The 18,553-nt window shown below is 36.7% G+C and overlaps 7 protein-coding genes across 7 annotated transcripts; 3 read left to right on the top strand and 4 right to left on the bottom strand.

Annotated features, from left to right (window-relative positions):
• Positions 1–46: 46 nt before the first annotated feature.
• On the bottom strand, positions 47–1,435 carry BDF20DRAFT_813683 (SMAD/FHA domain-containing protein; the record flags this gene model as incomplete). The annotated part of the gene is made up of 3 exons (XM_053076902.1): positions 47–385; positions 592–1,068; positions 1,181–1,435. The coding sequence occupies 3 exons, from the start codon at positions 1,433–1,435 to the stop codon at positions 47–49; spliced, it is 1,071 nt and encodes a 356-aa protein (XP_052939097.1).
• Positions 1,436–2,309: 874 nt separating this feature from the next.
• Positions 2,310–2,940, top strand: BDF20DRAFT_832636 (uncharacterized protein; the record flags this gene model as incomplete). The annotated part of the gene is made up of 2 exons (XM_053078562.1): positions 2,310–2,485; positions 2,664–2,940. The coding sequence occupies 2 exons, from the start codon at positions 2,310–2,312 to the stop codon at positions 2,938–2,940; spliced, it is 453 nt and encodes a 150-aa protein (XP_052939096.1).
• A 2,070-nt stretch (positions 2,941–5,010) lies between these two features.
• BDF20DRAFT_904692 (uncharacterized protein) lies at positions 5,011–5,536 on the top strand (the record flags this gene model as incomplete). Its single annotated transcript, XM_053083067.1, has 4 exons — positions 5,011–5,013; positions 5,084–5,272; positions 5,350–5,407; positions 5,481–5,536. 4 exons carry the CDS (start codon positions 5,011–5,013, stop codon positions 5,534–5,536), a joined length of 306 nt encoding a protein of 101 aa, XP_052939095.1.
• Positions 5,504–7,414, bottom strand: BDF20DRAFT_286254 (uncharacterized protein). Its single transcript, XM_053075090.1, has 5 exons — positions 6,835–7,414; positions 6,566–6,754; positions 6,339–6,495; positions 5,923–6,263; positions 5,504–5,847 (listed from the first exon to the last, which is right to left on the bottom strand). Exons 1-5 carry the CDS (start codon positions 6,955–6,957, stop codon positions 5,620–5,622), a joined length of 1,038 nt encoding a protein of 345 aa, XP_052939094.1. The 5' UTR covers positions 6,958–7,414; the 3' UTR covers positions 5,504–5,619.
• Positions 7,415–8,057: 643 nt separating this feature from the next.
• On the bottom strand, positions 8,058–11,417 carry BDF20DRAFT_904691 (ubiquitin carboxyl-terminal hydrolase-domain-containing protein; the record flags this gene model as incomplete). Its single annotated transcript, XM_053083066.1, has 6 exons — positions 8,058–8,291; positions 8,363–8,517; positions 8,582–9,238; positions 9,319–9,497; positions 9,575–10,334; positions 10,409–11,417. The coding sequence occupies 6 exons, from the start codon at positions 11,415–11,417 to the stop codon at positions 8,058–8,060; spliced, it is 2,994 nt and encodes a 997-aa protein (XP_052939093.1).
• A 2,152-nt stretch (positions 11,418–13,569) lies between these two features.
• On the top strand, positions 13,570–14,669 carry BDF20DRAFT_851910 (uncharacterized protein). The gene has a single exon (XM_053080043.1). It carries the CDS (start codon positions 13,789–13,791, stop codon positions 14,473–14,475), a length of 687 nt encoding a protein of 228 aa, XP_052939092.1. The 5' UTR covers positions 13,570–13,788; the 3' UTR covers positions 14,476–14,669.
• Positions 14,660–18,523, bottom strand: BDF20DRAFT_851897 (leucyl-tRNA synthetase). The gene is made up of 13 exons (XM_053080042.1): positions 17,996–18,523; positions 17,673–17,906; positions 17,490–17,597; positions 17,298–17,407; positions 17,142–17,236; positions 16,713–17,065; positions 16,551–16,631; positions 16,350–16,468; positions 16,181–16,279; positions 15,907–16,096; positions 15,759–15,834; positions 15,585–15,679; positions 14,660–15,496 (listed from the first exon to the last, which is right to left on the bottom strand). The coding sequence occupies exons 1-13, from the start codon at positions 18,479–18,481 to the stop codon at positions 14,951–14,953; spliced, it is 2,592 nt and encodes an 863-aa protein (XP_052939091.1). The 5' UTR covers positions 18,482–18,523; the 3' UTR covers positions 14,660–14,950.
• Positions 18,524–18,553: the final 30 nt, after the last annotated feature.

The following is an 18,553-nucleotide window of genomic DNA, read 5'->3' as shown; positions in this document are numbered from 1 at the left end:
AAATCAAGTTATAGCACATCAGACGGCTTGGTGAGCTTTACTAATTTTACAAGACGTTCGTAATCCTTAAAACAGAGTGAAAGAAGCTGGTTAATCCACTGCGCACTCCTATCACTACCAACCGCATCCATGTACTGTATTTTACCTTTTTTAATTGTGCCAATTCTTTCTGAAGCGAGAATATAGACTTGTCATCTTCTAATGGTTTTCTTGATAAATTCTTCATATATGCATCCAGATCTTCATCTTCATCCTTGGCTTGACTGGCTTCTTCTTGTTCTCTAAGTCGTTTTTCCTCTAATTTCTTTTCTACCACCTTCAGTTTTGCTTCAGTTTCGTTCTGCTGTTGAAGCAAATCATCGTATGTCAGAGCCTTATCTGTTATCTTTTTGCTCTTCTTCCGGGCTGCGTTAAACAACAAAGAGGTATTTCAATATAGAGCGTTCTATAAATCATCGCTTGTCAAATAAGCCCATACATCCCCATACCTGTTTTATCATATAGCTCTTCGTCGCTATCTTCACCATACATGATTTCCAAATCCTCCCGTCGTCTTTTGGCATCCTCGAAAGCTTGTTTCTGTGCTTCGACGCTTAATAAATCTGCATCGCCCGACGTTGATGATATATTTAATGCCTCTTCCAAATACTTTTTGCTGCTCTCTGGATTATTATTCTCCTCCTCATCCTCTTCCTCTTCTACTGCATCTTCACCAAAACCCCAAGAGACACCATCATCTTCTTCATCATTATTTTTGACGTGATCCTCAATAGAGTTCTTTGTACCTGACATAGGTTCCCCACGGGTTGCCCTCGCTATTCTTTCTTTCAACATTTTCTCCCTTCGTTCCAAGGCTTCTTGTTCGGGGTCATACGGTTTACCTGAATCGAAAATGTAAATACGCGTACTTTCGCCAAATCGAATCTGATCACCAGGCTTCAATGGACGATACTCTCGTTTAGGAATTTCCTGTTTGTTGATTTTGGTTCCATGCGCACTGCCCATATCGTACAAATAAGCTTCACCATCTCGATCAAATTGAATAACAGCATGATAACGAGAGATTGACTGTATATTACCCGGAAAATCAGAAGCTGAGGTTAGAAACAAGCGCTTCGTTCAGTTTTCTGTTTCTCACTCGCTCCGGTTGACTTCAAACCATCTTATAAATTACACGTACAGGATGCTCCATTAAAATATCGCAAATAGGTAATCGCCCGATAGTAACAAATTCTTTATTTTCTGACCCTTTGATTGTTTCAATGCTGGCACCATTTTTCAATACCTCCAAAGAGTAATTGAAAGTAGGTTTGGCGCTCCAAGAAGGCTTTTCGTATGGTAATTTGGGTATATGAGGAGGTACTGCTTCTTTCCTAGTGTTGTTGTTGTCGGAATTTTGCTGCGATGTCAATTCTTTTGTTCGCTTGACAGGCATTGCAAAAGGTTTGGCAAAGCCGTCATTTGTTTGCTGAGCACTCATTTGTAAACGCTTGATCAGGATACACACCTTTGCCAAAATGATGTCGCAAAAAAAAAAAAAAAAAAAAAAAAAAAAAAAAAAAGATAAAAGTGTCGCAATTTGAAAAAAATATCGCAATGCATAATTGTTTATCAAATAGGCCAGCCTGCAAGGCAGTCATCAAAAGATGACTGGACAAGCTGGTTTTTTTAAGTGAAAGTTGGATAGGCTGTGTAGGCACAACCTATATAACTTTAAAGAGCACAAAGGGTTTTGCCTATACGTAGTATTTGAAATATATATTACGTAACTTTATGTTGTTACAATGAGCCCCTCCAATTTCCTTAGCTGTTAAATAATGAAAATTATAAATTTATTATTTCAAGTCCTCACAATAAACACTGAAAACAAAACGACTAACGTCATTTTCATTACTTTGAGCAAAAGCTGTTATGCTATTACACAGAAAACTGAAATGTTTGATGAGATGACAACTACAATACTCGATTACGTACAACCAAGTAGTTTCTATTACGATCTATCTATATTGCAACTAATACAGGTTATGTACAAGTATATACCAAGATAGAGGATTGCAAGTATTAACAGTTACGCAAGAAGCATCTAAACCTGAAATTAGTGACTAGCATACGCGTCCCCACAATAATATAAATTCCCACTAGCAACAATCTTTCTTTTTCTTCTTGTTCCTTTGAAGAATAATAAAGACGCTAAGTTCATAGTTATCGACTTATAACAGTTATCAACTTCAACTAATCAAATATCTCAAAAACAACCAAAATAAAAAAGTGAGAACCTGAGACTCCCACTTTACCATAACCACTCACACATGACATTTCCTCTACCACCAGCTCAACTAGTGTCACTTAGAAATAGTTGTTTCATTTGTCCTGAAATAGACTGTAATACCCGGGCAAAACTTGAGGAAGCATCATCTCAGATTCCACAACCTATAATGCCTAGCCGCAACATTAGACTGAAACATAAGGATATAAATGAAATTATGTACATTTCTCAAAGGCTGAATCATCCAAATGTTGCCCGTCTTGTCTATATAGCTCAGAACTAAAAGAAGACCTTAAGAAACACGTTGAAGCCCAGCATTATAGTAGTAAAAGAAATCACACAGTGACCTTGAACCAGAGAATCGCCGAAAAAAAAGCTTGCACTGATAATATATCAGTCCTCACTGCACGAACATCATTGTATTTACGGTGGCTGATAATCTCCATGCTTCACATCAACCAAAATTGGCAGCAGAAACGATCAAAATCTTGCAACCTTTGGTTACAATTTCTGCAGGTTACAACCGTAATATCAGTAGCAACCTCAGACTTAAATCGGAAGAGAATTTGACTGAACAAGCCTCGTTGGCATCTTTGAAATTTCTCAAAAATGCTTTTGATTTGCTAAAGAGTGCTTTAGAAAAATCTAGAGACTCTCTACCTAAGTACCTATAGAGTCAGTCAATACTCACAGACATGGAAGAGGAACAGAGAATCAAAATAATTCAATTTACCTTGACGGACTTTGCAGTTTATGCAATCGACCACAACTATTTGAACCGAAGCATGAGCGAATCTTCTGGATTGACAAGATGATACCCATTTTTCAATCCAGGGGATTAGTTGAGATAACTGATAATTGTTACAAGTCGATGACTATGCACTTGGTGTTTATATTATTCTTTGGATGAAGTAGCACGATTCTTACTATGCAAGGTCTGGATGGGAATTATATTAGATTGAGTACGCGTATGCTAGACACTAATTTCAGGTTCAGATGTTTGATGTGTGATTCTTATAAAACGCTTGTGTCTTGTTATATGCTGCACTTTCTTAGTTTGGGCTTTCTTAACTTACAATATATTGCTTAAGTATTTCTATAATACAACTGTGTAATAATATACTCATCTGTATTACTTTCACGCTAGTAGTATATTATTTACTTTAAATAAATACCTCTTTAATACGCGTACAAACTTAGAAGTTTCTCTTAGCATCTACATATCGAGAGCGAACATAAAAAACATGGTGGATGAAAACAAAACTTAAGGCCCGAGTTGTTCAACTTTAAGTAAAATCGATAAAGGACGGCACAGGAATGATATTCAGACAGATGCCGCTTCATCGGTCAGCTATTATACTCTTCACATTACATCTTTTCACATTGAAATTGTTCTATGCTCGTATAAATATATAATTCTTTATCTATTTTCATAGTAATACGTGGCTAAAAAATAAGTATGTGTTCCACAACGATTCTACTTCGTAAGAAAGAACACTTCAAATAGTTCAATGAATGATTTGTGTATTATCTTGAACCACGTACTAGATCTTAGCTTTCTGTACTCGCCAATTATTTGCGAATGATAAAGAGGCAATGCACATGAGGGACTTCAAACCTACAGCTAAATAGTGTCCTGAACCATATCAGTCTTTGTTAAACTTGAACTATATTGCTCCCTCATAATTCTAAGAAAGTGAAAACAAAGACAAAATACACATAATTTTATATTCTCTGTTTTGTTACGGTTCCCACTCCTCCGCAATAATTACACTTTTGTTTTTATTCTATAGTATATGTCTGTATAATTATAGTTATGAAACGAGGGCAAAGGGGAAAGGGCTTTTTTATGCTGAGAACCGAGGCTTTGCGCGCTGTATAGAATTAGATAGGTTGAAGCTTATTCAACCTATCCTCCTCGAATAATTGCAGATGCCAGAAAGCAAGTTCCCCAGTCATTAAAGATAACTGCCTTACAGGCCGTCCTATCTGATAAACAATCATTTATGCGACATAGTCTTTTCATAATATTTTGTTATAAAGAATCTGTTGTGTGAAGAACGAAATTTATTAAAAGATACTTTCTAGCATTAAGTATAAAAAAACCTGCAGTCTGTCATTTTTCTGACTTCTGGCTGTATGACCAGACCATCTGTTTGAGTCGGGCTAGCATAAGGAAGTAAACATATCCGAAAAATGTTTGGAACTTATTATATCATTGCACCCTTCACTCGTATGTATTGTATTCTATTCTATTATTATTTACTTTGACAAATATCTCGTTAACCAGCATGAAACTGAAGGCAGAAACGGCAAAGAGTTCATATGGTTACCCTTAATCGTAATGGAAGAACTATAGATCTACTCCAGAAACAATAATAACTAAATGGCGATATGCAGATTCACTTTGGTCAACCATTTCTTGATTGAACGAGCTGTATGTTATGTTAATCTAAATAATCAAGAATACCGAAAGCAAATATCTCTAATTTATGGTTCTTTTGCAATAAAATATATATAGGGGGGGGGTGTAGACGAAAGGGAAAAAGGTACATTTTTCTATGCATGCAGTTTCAGTTTATTTTTGATCTTCCTTTCATATAGCTCATTGTGTGTTATTCCCACTAAATTTGGGAAATTATGCTTTAGCAAAATTGCATAAAAAGTCACCAACCAATGCTATCCTTTTCAAATTTCGCTCTCTTTTGCTTTATCTTTACTTCCCAGATATACCCCCCACAGAGATGGTACTGTATTGCAGTTAGAAGGAAACGTAATGAAAAGAAGAGATATATTGATTTTTAGAGTGTAATGTAGACCATTGATGTTGATGAAACGCTGAAAAGAATCTCCAACAAAAAAGGTGTAAAGGGTGTTGTCATTTTAAACAGTGAGGGTCAATCTATTCGATCCACTCTAGATCGTGATTTAGCAAAACAATACGGTCAATTAATATCCAAACTCGTGGAACAAGCGAAAACGACAGTACTGGCTCTTGATGAGCAGGTAGTCAATACAGATAAGCACATAGAATAGATAATAGTCAAAGGTAGCAGATCACCTAATACAAACTTTGTCTTTAGAATGAATTGACCTTTTTGAGAGTTAGAACCAAGAAGCATGAAATTATGATTGCTCCCGGTAAAGAAACCGTTTAAAGAAAGAGATAAGGGCAGTCATGTGCTAACTAATTCATTTGCGTTTATATTCATAGATCATGAATATTTACTGATAGTTATCCAAAATCCTGCTGAAGTGATGCAGCAATAAGTCTAAAATTACAATTTTGTTTACTATAAATACTATGTACAGTTTGCAAGGCGGGCTTCAGTTAATGCTCTTTTTCAAGGCCATCATTGGGGTGATACATTCGAAGCTTTGGCTATTTTGAGTGCTTTTATATCATCTTTATGTAGGCTACCTTCAAGATGGCGTTGCAATAAATAAGTATTGGTGAATTTAAATTGGCAGTTTGGAATAGGGCATTCATATTTAGTATCAGCTTTAGCATAGTAATTGTGGCCAGTGATCTCTTCTATGATAGACTTTTGTCGTTTTGGTGATTTTGGCTTCTTTAATTTCTGATGGTTTGTACAAGCAAACAAATTAGAATGATGTTGTCCTTTCGAAGTTGCAATATACGAAATGAAACTTACCAACGTATGAGATTCCATGTGTCTTTCAAGCTGAGATTTATAAGGGAACCCTTTTTCACAAACATCACATTTATATCGAATGTCTTGTTCATGCACTAAGGCGACGTGAGTTTTATAACTACGTTTATTATTGAGTGTAGCTTTACAGCCAGGCCAATCGCATTTGATTTGGTAAAGATCGGTATGTTTTTCTCTGATATGTTGTTTCAAATTCGCTGTCCTAGAGAATGTCTTATCGCATATAGTACATTTGGCTGGGTGTTCATCGTGAATATGCTTTCTTAAATCTGACCATTTGTTGAAATCCATTTCACAGCTGCTACAGTTGTATATTACCGGATCTATGTATAATGAAAGATAAAAGGCAACGTTAAATTGTTTTATTCATTATCATTATAACAAATTCTTGAACTTACTCTCATGCATTCTGCTCTTATGCTTTTCCAAAGCTGGCAAAGAATTTAAAGCTGCTTGGCATACATCGCAAATATAATTGCCTTTTTCATGTGAAGCTTTATGCCAACGTAACTGATAACGTTTTGCAAATTTTGCTTCACAACCAGGATAATCGCACTATATTGAGTTATGAAGAACCAGTTGATAAAAATATATGATTAAGTGATCTAAAGAATGTTTGGCTTACTTCAAGTAAAGGTGAGATATGAGTTTTTTCATGACGTTGTAAATGTTGTTTGAGGGTATAAGCTTTTGTGCAGTTTTCATATGAACATACAAATTCCTTAACATTTTTATGTGTTTGCTGATGAATACTTAAGTGAGTTGATCTCATATAAGATTTGCCACAGCCAGGATAATTGCAAATGTACGGTCTCTGAAGAAACGGTGGATACAAAAATAAGCAATCAAAACATATTCGCAGTGTTTACAAATACTCTTTTGGTGAAATCAAACCTCTCCTGTGTGAGATCTCTCATGTTCAATCACTTTACTGGGCTTCCTGTACGTTTTATCACAAAACTGGCATTTATATTCCACTTTTCGCCTTTTGTTCTTGTTTTGAGTTTCACTGGACATCGTGGCAGGATGCAATGTTGGAAAACCACTTTGAAAAAATGAAGATTTTCCTTATCAATATTTAACATCGGGCCTTCAATCTACCTCAGTTGTCAAAAACCTTTTCCTAAAGAAAAGTAAAAAGAGTTGTGAAGCGTATGTTCATTCTTCTTTGAGATAAACATGCTTACAGAGTATAGACTCCATATTCCGTCCTCTTACACGTACTTTAAACTTCTGTACCATTCTAATAAGTAAGATCTTTTTTGAGCCAAGTAATATCAATCGTTACTAATATCAAAATGTGAATTTGTTGAAGTTACTGCACAGAGCAGTCAATGCACCGTGAACAAGTACACCATACCACCATTTACAATAAAAGCTTTCAAATAAACGATCAAAGAAAAACCATAGCCACCAACTCTTTTGGATCATTCTAATGTCACTTTATATAGACACTTCCAGTGCTCTTGAACTGCCTTACAGCAGCTTCAAAAAACCGAAACTGAATAGTGCGAAATTAAAAGAAAATCCCGCCCACTTGCCTCTCATTTGACCATAAACCAACCACAGTTAAGCTGGTACATATCAGGCGTTGCTTTGGGAGGAGTTAAATCATTATGAGTACAATAGAAGCATATATTCTGACACCATATGCATAACTGCCAGCTATCCGTTTATTTATGAACGCATTAGCCTATCTTGTATTAGCCGGTTTCAGTACTTTACCTGAATATGTTAAATTCTCAGCAAAAGGATGTGTAGCGGCCCCCTTTCTGTATCAGTAATCTAATGGGATTCGATACTTGGTATTGTATAATAGCATGAATAAAGCAGGAAGAAAAACCTGCTGAAATAATTTGTAATAATGCCTCGAATCTATAGGTTTGGGACGCTGTTAAATGTCATATCAAAAGCGTGTTTCGAACAGGTTATATGTTTAAGCAACCACAGCAATTGAACTGTCTATTTTTCAACACTATGAGAGCATTATTTTATGGAGCACATTCTCTATACCAATGTGAAGGCATGGCAAAACATATCGTATTCTTCAGCGTTTTATATGAATTTTTTTTTGACATTTTTGGTTATTTTCTAAGATTGTCTACATCCAATATTCACTAAGAGATGGATCGTCCGGTAGTAAATAAAGAGTTGGTAGCATTAGCACTAGTGTTGATGGCAGTAACATTAATTAAATTATTCATTTGCTGTTGGCTTGAAATTCTTGATAGTGACTCTTTTGTGCCCTTTAGCCAATTCGCTTTATGACCTGCTTCGTAAACATCTTCTAATACTTGTCCGAATGTACCATTATTTTTAAATTCTAAATATTTCTTGTATAGCACAAGAGCCTAAATAAAATACAAAAAACGTGTTTTAAGTAACTTAAAGAATCGTCTTTTACCAAAAGAATTATTCTTACTGTTCGCGCATCTTCGATACTATCGTGAGTTTCCGATTGAATATCCTGGTTCAATAGATGCCAAGCTAAAAATCGCAGTGAGATCTTTCTTTGCCTATTTCGAATATGGTAAATGTCCACAGTATCAATAATCTGTTCTGGAGGCACCAGAATATCTACAAAAAGAACGAAAGAGTTATTAGACTAATAAACCATTGCAACCAACTCCGAGTAACTTACTGATAATTCTAAAATCTTTGTTTAAACCATGACCAATAAATATGCATCCCAAATCTACTAACAACCTCAGTTTCTTGTAAGCCACCTTTAGCGGTACTAGTGTATATTTAGACTGAGCTCGGTCGAGATCACCCTTCATAATACCGCTGTATTCTGTCAGGTAATCTACAATAGGCTCGTTTGTGGCAATATAATCATCAATGAACGGTATGCCTTCCTTAGGTCCATCATCGCCTCTCAGCACGCTGACACGAGCTAAGGTTAGAGTACTTGGTCTAATCAGCGATTTTGTGCCATCGCTACGAATTTCTGTTTCTTCTTGTTGTAAAGCTACGAACTCAGCGTCAATGGCCACTAACGTGCCTGGTTTTGGCATTTCTTCTTCAGTGAGAATTTTGTGACGAGGATGGTTATTGGGATGATGAGCAACAGATATATCATCAAACAAGAGTGAGTAATCAACTTCGGAGGGAAGGATGGTCAAATCCAATAGTTTGTCTAAATCGACGCGGCTGTACTGAAGGACAGCAGGTGTTTTCCATGTACCCTTGAATGAGAAAACTTCTTCAGGTCGAATTTTTCGCACAAGAAAATCGTTGAATAGATACCAATTGGGTGATGTCTTATTATCTGATTCTGACAATTCTGTTTCAGGAACTATTGCCAAAGATAGAGTGAGCTGACGTGCTTCGCCTTCAGACTCCTTAATTCTTTTTTTTCTTTTTTTGTAAACATACTTTTGATTTGCGACACTAAGTGTGTTGTCTCTTCTTCGTCAGCTTGAATTTGTAGAATAGTGGACGATAGTTCGTATATAGCACATGTTTCGGGTGATCCTTTGAACTCGGGAGGAATTTCCTTGCCATTTGGTAATGCTTTGATCACCAATTCTGTACCATTGATATATATACCAAACCTGGATATACATGAAGAAAAAAGAAGGCATTACTATTCTGCGCTTTTCCTATCGATTGTTTAGTATCTTTAACTCGCCTCTCGGGCAACCAGGAAGCATATGTATTCACAGTTGGTGTTGTGTCTTCATTTGCAGATCCTTGGTCACTATTTTCTGTCGACGCGCCTCCTTCATGCTGGTTAACTGTCTGTTTGGGGCTGTTCGGACCATTTTGTTTCCATAAGAAAGACTCATCTCGATTAGCTGCGCCTGAGTTAATCAACATGATCCCTGGTAGGCCACAAATAATTTTTTTTGTAGTTGTAGGTGTATACTGTTTACAATGGGCGCACCAGGCTTTTGTTTGATTTTCACGGTACATGCTTGCTTTCAAAATATTTGTAAAGGATCGCTTGCGAAATTTACGATCATTCTTTTTCGGATATAACAAATCGACGACAAAGGGGTAGGTAATACGCGAAACATCTTGCTTACAAATACCACACTTACTTTGGCTAAGAGTCTGTAGGCCGAATAATTGCTGCATTGGAGAGGGCACTTCTAATGTAGGCAACGTCGTAGATGAGCTCTTTTCCTCGGCAGTCGTGTTATCTTTTTCATTTTCTTCAATAACTTCATCTGTGCTGTTATTTTTCTTGTTGTTTTTACTATTAATGTTCGTCTTTTGATTCATATTGATATCTCTTCGTAAAACTTTCGAAAGTAGTGGATTTCCTGATGCTGAATTCGATTCCTGGTGCAATTGCTCCATAATAAATCTCGTAAAGTTTTGCATAAGGGTAGAAAAAGATAAATTACGGCCGGGTGTTTCTGGCTCGAATAATCCTAGTGCTGCCGCTATATAACGTTCGTAAATCACTTTGAATGTGCATTATTCAAACTATCAATTTACTCAATAAATAGTAGCTTACCCTGAGGGATTGTGCTGAAAGCACGTAAAAAGTTGGTAGCCTGGCAGTTTTGACCCTTTGAGTCTTCCAACATACGAAACAAGAAACCCAATTCGCATAGCAGACAATTATCTTTAGGACACGCGACCTTTATATGGTATTTCGCATATTTTCGTAACGGTAAAATGAAATAAAGGACCTGTAAAAATGAATTACAGTACGAGTTTCGTATATGTGTTTCTAAACCTCCATAACAAGTTGCATTATAATATCCAAAGTCGAAATCATCCACGCCAAATTTACTATATTGAATTTCCACACGCTGATAATATCTTGGCATATTAATGACGGCTGGATCAACAGCAGCGAGCTGTAGGTCGCCAATAGATGAGGATCGTCTGTTATTTGTTGAGCCAAACGAAGACGAAGTGCCGACAAAATAAGGCAGTTGTCCATCACCGCTCTGAAGACTTCCTTCTTCGTTATGTAGAGCAAAGCTGGTACTGCTGTCAATACTTCCTGTTCCTTGCTGCTGTTGCAGCAAAAGTTCTCTTTCCTGCTCTGATCTGAATTTGGGGCCGGACTTTTTTGTAAGAGTTTTTTTCTTACGGGGGACTTGGTTACGGTGAATGTTCCCTGGGTTTCGTGCATAACCTACAAAATCAATGGTTTTCATGTTTTTCAAGATATCGTCATCAATTGCTATAGGCTTTGCTCCAACTTCGTACACTTTGTTGCTAGGCCAAACAGATAGAAGTTGTTCAGTATAGTATGGCAAACCTACTGATGAAAGAGATGCATTATCATCAATGATCAATTGATTTGAACTATCAGCAATGGGTGGATCAGGTGTGACAATAGGTAGAGAGTAAGGGTTCACAGCGAATTCTTCACGGTCTGCATATTGATAGACAAAACTTGCTCCATCTGCAAACGCTAATGTTTGAGCTGAAGCTGATATATCCATGGCTGTAATATATGTTTGCGTTTGAATTTGATGAAATTGAGCAGGTGCAGCATAAGAGCCCATGACGAGACTCGATACATCACACATTTGGAACTGTCCTGTTTGTGATGCTACAAGGCAAGTAGTGCTGAGAGTTGGGTGCATTTTCAAAAACATTGGCCCGCTAGGAAATGGAATAGGCGCTAATGTTCTCACTGCCATTCTTATGTCGTAAACTTTAACCAGTGGGTCCATAATTAGAGATCCTTGCCTATAAAGATACAATATTATATACCTGTAATGGGACTGGTGAATTGCTAATTGTCACATACCTTTGTGAAAATCCACAAGTTAGTAATAGATTGCCTGACACATCTAAATCGGATAATGTAGCTGTATGTGCCTGGACTCGCTGTTCTACTTTCATTGTTCTCGTATCTCTTAAGGTAACTTCGCCTAATAACGAGCCAGCACAAATGGATCTTGATAGACTTTTCATGACTACAATGTTGGATGCACCTGCAATTTTTCTGGTAATGGCGCCTCTAGCTGTACTCACAACCAACATATCATCTTGTTGCCCAGCAACTAAAATTTCCCCATTGGCTAGAGTCGTTGATGTCATGCAATGCAAATTTTTTGTTGATTCATTGCTATTCGAGAGAAAGGTAATTATGATCTATATAACCTGCTTATTTAATAACGTAATGCTTATTCGGCGCATGCTTACCTTATATTCCAATTTACTAATCCTCGCCTATCTCTCATATGTATACTTTTTGAACTGACACTGATAACTCCTCTGTCCGTCACTCTTATTTGCCGAACTTGCTCGTCTTTATGTGCTTTCCAAGAAGTGTATTTTTGTAATCCTTTTCCATAATATGAGCATACTCGACCCTAATTCAAATTCAAGCAAATAAAAAAGCATATTCATAAACTTTGGACGGCTATTGTTGACACTTTTTTTTACTTCATTGTGAAATGGTGTCCATTTCAAAACGTTGCATTGAGTATTTGTATGATATTGATATTTACAGCGTCATTGCCAACCCACAAAAGTTCATGGTAAGGATCCCAACAAAGTGAAGAGACCGGTGATACTTTATTCAAATCCGTATCACATATATGCTGAACTTCGGTCCACAAGCTGTCCATGACTTTGCGTTATTTTATTTGTTAATTCAAAACAATTCTTCGTGAACGTTGACAAAAAAAAACGCAATTTTTATGCCACTTTGTGCTTTGTTTTCTTCTGTACGCACTTTCGGAATTTGAATACGAAAATTACAGTAAACCGCTTCATTGATCCATCCTCGTTTCTTCAGATTGATCAATCAGCAAAACGGATATCTGCTACATGAGGCTATGAAACAATGCGAAGGAGGAAGTGAACATTTTATATAGAAAGGAAAGTTGATATATACATTTTATGGCAAAATTCTTTGTCACATTTTGGAAATACAAGCAATATCGCCATTGTTGCTTTGCGCTTAAATTTAGTAGCTCGAAATTTGCTCTTAGTTTAACATAGTTGGGCTTTACTCAATATACCATTCACTGTTTCAAGAGATGAGTATATTATGGTAATAGATTTTTTATATATGCAATTAGTAGCTATATGAATGCTAGGTGAAACATAATTCGTGTATAATTCAGAAGAACAACGATGGTCATTGTGACGAAAGCGGCAGTGCTTAACTTAAGAATTCTTTGGTTATTATTACTCTAAGAGCTATAATGAAGTAGAGTGAAAGAAATCCCTTTAATGAAAGGGAAAGTTGTTGTAGTCACTAATTTCTTTTTTTATTTTGAGGAGAAGTATTTGTATGGTGCCCAGTACCGTACAACTATAAACAAGGGGAGTATTGCATCTAAGGTCGACAGTAAAACTAAACCAGTATTTCTCGTTAGCCATTAGACATTATTTTTTGGACAGGTTAACAAGCATAAAGAAAACAAATTAAACGCACATGACTCGAAATTTGACAATAAGGAAGAGAAGCAACTGCAATTTGGAATCTAAATTATCAGTTCAAGTCAACCATTTGTCAATAATGTGTTCTCTATTTTGCCACTCACCCACAGGAAGGGGAAAATCAACTTTCAAAAAAGAGCTATTCTTTTGTAGATAGGAGAACAAATACGCGCGTTTTATGGAGTAGATTTCTTTTTACAGATTATGCATCTAGTTCCATTTTGATGGTTTTCCCCTGAACACACCAGAAAATATGGACATCGCCTTACATAAACACTTGCGTATACCATCTTTTTATATGTTGGCTGCTCTGTCTATCCTGTATATATAAGTAGTTCTTAATTATCCTTTACTCGGCACTTTGTCTTCGTTTCTCTCTCGCATCTTATACTTCTCAGTACGCTCACTTCTGCTACAATTACCCCACGTCAACAATTACGCTCGATTGTCTTTTTAATATTTCCATACAAAGAAAAGATGATGAAACTAAGCATCGGTCAAGTCTTTCTACAACCAATTGTACCTGTCTCGTTCGCAGTTAGCTTTATTAGTCTTATTGGGTTCTTTTTCTTCTGTATCAAGACCGGGTTCACGAAAACAGACAAACAGATCAGTTGGATTTTAACCTTTGCCAGTAGCTTAGTATGTACAGTGGTGTCAATTCCTTATTTTGCTCAATTTTGCTTACACGACTTCGATATGAATCTTCTAAGCACTGATTCCAATCTCCATATCGCTATGGTATGCTTTTTCATCAGCTATTTGACACTTGATCTGTCTCTCGGTTCTTTGTACTATAAAGATCGCATTACAGTGCTAACAGGTTGGGTTCATCATCCTCTTTACATCGGTATCTTATTTTGGCTGCTGCGGTGTAGATCATCCTCCTTCTTCACAACTAGCTGTTTGCTTGAGCTACCTACCTTAATATTAGCACTGGGTTCTTTCAGAGAGCGCTGGCGATGTGATTTATTGTTTGCTTCAACTTTCTTTGTTTTAAGACTCGTATTTCACTCCTACATGATCTTTGCTTTGAAGAGAAATCATCGTTTGGAGATACTGTGGTTACTGGCAGTAGCGGTCTTCCCGTTGCACTTATTCTGGTTTTATGGTAAAGTGTTATATCGAAAAAAAAAGAACTATTTCATAAAGAATTGTCTCTAAACGGTACACATTGAAAATATAGGTATCATAACTTCCCAAATTAAAAGATACCCTTCAATGAAATTAATATTCTTGAAATCATCTTCTTCAAGCACTACGAAGGCGGTCGTCAAAAAATCAAAGCATGCATTTTTAGATAGAATCTATACCATCTAACCAAGAGTTGTTGTTCTCAATTTTGAGTGTGTTATAATAGTATGCATTATTAAAAATACAATAAAAAAAAGGTACATAAATTCCTATACTACGAAATTTGCAAGTTCGCCTTTCTTTGCAATAATCAATCTCTTGAGAGGTTTAGCACCGAGCCATTTACGCCCAGTTTCTGAATCTCGGAAACGTCTTTCAATTTCCTCCGAATTTTCCGCCAAATCTTTTGGCATCATTATAGTCATTCTTGTTTTCCCATTGACCTTTGATAAACATTTTAAAAGTCATAAAAAATGTCAAGAACATTTGTAACGAATAAAAGCAGCTATTCCCGTCCTTTTACCTGAATGATGCATTTTATCTCATCAGTCTCCAGTGCTTGAGGATCAACGATGGGCCATGTTTGCTCAAATATGCTACTTTGACAGTTTGTTTTTGTAGAAATAGATTCCCAGCATTCTTCACTGGTAGATGGTGCCATGGGTGCCATCATTTTTATCAGCGATGTTAGAGCAAAATGATATACTGAGGAATCTGGTTTTACTTTTGCGGAACTGATATGATTCGATAGCTTGATGAGATCGGAAATTGCGGTATTGAAGGAGTATGTTGATGTCATGGCTTCTGTCACCTGCTTGATTGTTTGATGAGTGAATCGATACATTTCTTTTTCTTCCTTGGTAATCTGATTTATTGTGGAAGGTAATGTACATGCAGGTTTAGGCAAATTTTGTGATAGTTTGAGTACTTTAGCAAGCCATCTTTGCATCCCAATTATACTAGAATCTTCCCATTCGAGTACTTCGGAAGGGGGTGCTTTATACAATATATGCAATCGTGTGGGGTCAACGCCACATTTTTCTATGACAGTCTATGCAGGAAAATAAGTTACGATTAGCTAACTCCTAAATGTGCTTCATATTAAGAGAAACTATCATTGTTATAATGTATATACGTACGCTAGGATCAATTCCGTTGTATTTACTCTTTGACATTTTTTCAAAACTTATCAAAGGTGTGTCTCCTGTCGCAATTATTTTTGGAGCTGCAGGGTCTAGTCAAAATAGAGAAGTATGAAGGATTTAAGCTTTCTATAACCCCCCTTTGATCTAAGCGTGCATGTATATCCGTACCTGATACGTCAACCTCCTCAGGTTTAAGGAATCTTTGAGTATTTGGATCTTTAAAAGTTTTTCCATGTACCATCCCCTATGAAAGATCTTACTATTTAAAACTTTGAGCTCGTAATGTCATCAAAATTAATACCATGAAGTTCTTTACTTGTGTTAATAACGTATTGAATGGTTCTCCGTTCCCGGGTTTGCTATTTTCACGCTCGTTGAAAAGACCTTGTTTAAGGAGTGCTTTTGAAATAAAGCGGGAATATAGCAAATGGAGTATAGCATGTTCTACGCCACCAATATAGATATCCACGGGCAATAATGCAGAAGCTTTTTCGGAATCAAATGGTCTGTACATAGACAAAGGAGATACATCAAGCTTTCAGTATTGATATTTGAAAAATAGAATTTTTTTTTTCAGGGTTTTAACTTACAATAACGCGTTTGTAGGATCTGTATAGCGCATAAAGTACCACGAAGAGTCTACAAATGTGTCCATAGTATCTGTCTCACGCTTTGCAGGACCTTGACATCTAAAATTTTAGATGCTAGATGTAAGTTGTTTAATCTATTCATTAATACAACTGTTTATTATCAATATACTTTGGGCAGGTGCAGTTCACCCAATTCTCTTTATTTGCCAATGGTGACATCCCTTTGCCAGTAAATTCAACTTCCAACGGCAATAAAACTGGGAGCTCTTCCTTGGGCACAGGAACCGCCTACATTGTTCAGATAATACGTAGCTTCAGAATTTCCCTTTTGCTGACAGTTGATAGACAACATCAATATTTGATACCTTACCTTACAAGTTGGGCAATGGATAATAGGTATAGGTGCACCCCAGTATCTCTGTCTAGATAGTAGCCAATCTCTTAATCGATACTAGAAAGAAATAATGTCCTGTCAACCTTTTCAAGATGCCTCGATATATAATTAAGATATTGATTTAATATTGTCAAATACTTGAACTGCCTGACGACCAAATCCTAGCTTGGTCGCCTCCTGAATAATAGCTTTGCTGGCTTCTTCAGACTTCAATCCTGCATAAGGGCCTGATAATTCATTCAAAATTCCTTCTGCTGTATATGCTGTGGTATGATCTATTGGTTCGTTCATCTCCTTGATGGCAGGCTCAACCACAAATTTAACGTTGTCTACTATTTTGTTTATTTTACAAAACTCAAAATCACGTTTATCATGTGCTGGTACTCCCATGACGGCTCCAGTGCCGTAGTCTGAAAGCACGTAAGGTGCAACATATATGGGTATATTTTCCTTTGTAAAAGGATTCTCAGCGTAGAGTCCAGTGAAAGCTCCTATATATTATTTTCGTTGCATGTTCTCAGTTTTAAAAAGCCGATAACCTACAATTAATGTATACTTTCTTTTTACCTTGCTTGCTTTGCTCTGCTGCATCCATATTTTGCTTTTTATTCAATTCTTTGACGAAGTTTAGAACAGCATCAGACTGTTTCTCCGGCAGATTCCTGTATAAATAAATAATAGTTGGTAATTTAGGAAATGGTAAATAAGAATGATATTATTTACTCTCTTGTTATAAGGGGGTGCTCTGGTGCAACTACTAAGTATTGGACGCCATAGATAGTGTCAGGTCTACTAGTGAAAACTTTCAAAGATTGAATCGCAGAAGCTGAGTTCTAATATGAAGATGCAGATCATAAATCAAAAATTTTGCATGAAAGAAAGCATTTTCTCTTTAACTTTTAGGCATCAACTTACAATTTGAAAATCGAACTCTGCACCTATCGATTTTCCGATCCAGTTACGTTGCATCTGCTTTACTCTCTCAGGCCAGTTATCTAATTTCTCGATATCTTTCAAAAGTTCCTATCAGATTCATGTTTGATTAGGTTTGCTTGGGTCGATTATATCACATAGTAGGAAGTTAATTACAGAACCTACATCAGCAAATTCTGTTACTTTGAAAAACCATTGTTTTAGCTTTTTTCTCTCAACAAGTGCTCCTGACCGCCATGATTTCCCTTCGTGATCCACTTGTTCATTGGCTAAAACGGTCTTATCGACAGGATCCCAATTAACGACAGCCTCTTTCTGATATGCTAATCCAGCATTATACAATTCCAAAAATATATACTGCGTCCATTTGTAATAATCAGGAGCACATGTCGTCACTTCCTTTTTATCAATCAGAAAATGGAAAAGTGACTTTGTGTTTAGCTCACTCAATCTCATACAGCTTCTCGTCAACAATATGAAATTTTTACTCTAGACCAGTCAAAGTCAATACATAATTTCGCCATTTGTTCTTTCATAGCTGCAATATTCTTCGTTGTCCAAACTGCTGGGTGTATTCCTCTCTCAATAGCAGCATTTTCAGCCGGCAAGCCAAACGCGTCCCAACCCATTGGATGTATCACATTATATCCCATCATTTTGCGAGCACGCTGAATTGAGTCACTAATAGTGTAGACTCTCACATGCCCCATGTGAAGCATACCGCTCGGATATGGAAACATGGATAGGGCGTAGAAATTTGGTTTACTGGAGTGGGACTCAATTAGTTGAGATTTAGCAAGGTCGTTTTTCTGTTGCCATCGATCTCTCCACTTGCTTTCGATTGCAGCAAAATTGACAGACGATGTATGACGAGCAGTTGCATAATGCCTTGTTGCATGCTTATATAATTTAGCTGGCACATATCTTGTACACAATCTAGTTTGAAGGTATATTTGTGTATTGGTTGCTGGCATTATTCGATGAAGTTATTCAAAGGGACAGATGATTGTCAACCCTAGTTTTTTGACAACTGAGCTGCCCCTCAA

Source organism: Mycotypha africana (assembly GCF_025528875.1).
Source record: "Mycotypha africana strain NRRL 2978 chromosome Unknown BDF20scaffold_2, whole genome shotgun sequence".
NCBI lineage: Eukaryota > Fungi > Mucoromycota > Mucoromycetes > Mucorales > Mycotyphaceae > Mycotypha > Mycotypha africana.
The sequence above is the reverse complement of the archived record's forward strand: the minus strand, read 5'-3'. Positions and strand labels throughout refer to the sequence as shown.

Coding starts and splice junctions, on each gene's coding strand:
- BDF20DRAFT_286254 (XM_053075090.1), bottom strand. CDS start 6,957: ATGTCCAGTGAAACTCAAAACAAGAACAAAAGGCGAAAAGTGGAATAT. Junction 6,755..6,834: donor AGAGATCTCACACAGGAGAG/GTTTGATTTCAC, acceptor CCGTTTCTTCAG/AGACCGTACATTTGCAATTA. Junction 5,848..5,922: donor ACATGGAATCTCATACGTTG/GTAAGTTTCATT, acceptor ACAAACCATCAG/AAATTAAAGAAGCCAAAATC.
- BDF20DRAFT_851910 (XM_053080043.1), top strand. CDS start 13,789: ATGATGAAACTAAGCATCGGTCAAGTCTTTCTACAACCAATTGTACCT.
- BDF20DRAFT_851897 (XM_053080042.1), bottom strand. CDS start 18,481: ATGCCAGCAACCAATACACAAATATACCTTCAAACTAGATTGTGTACA. Junction 16,469..16,550: donor TCCATTGCCCAACTTGTAAG/GTAAGGTATCAA, acceptor TGAACAATGTAG/GCGGTTCCTGTGCCCAAGGA. Junction 16,280..16,349: donor GTGAACTGCACCTGCCCAAA/GTATATTGATAA, acceptor CTAAAATTTTAG/ATGTCAAGGTCCTGCAAAGC.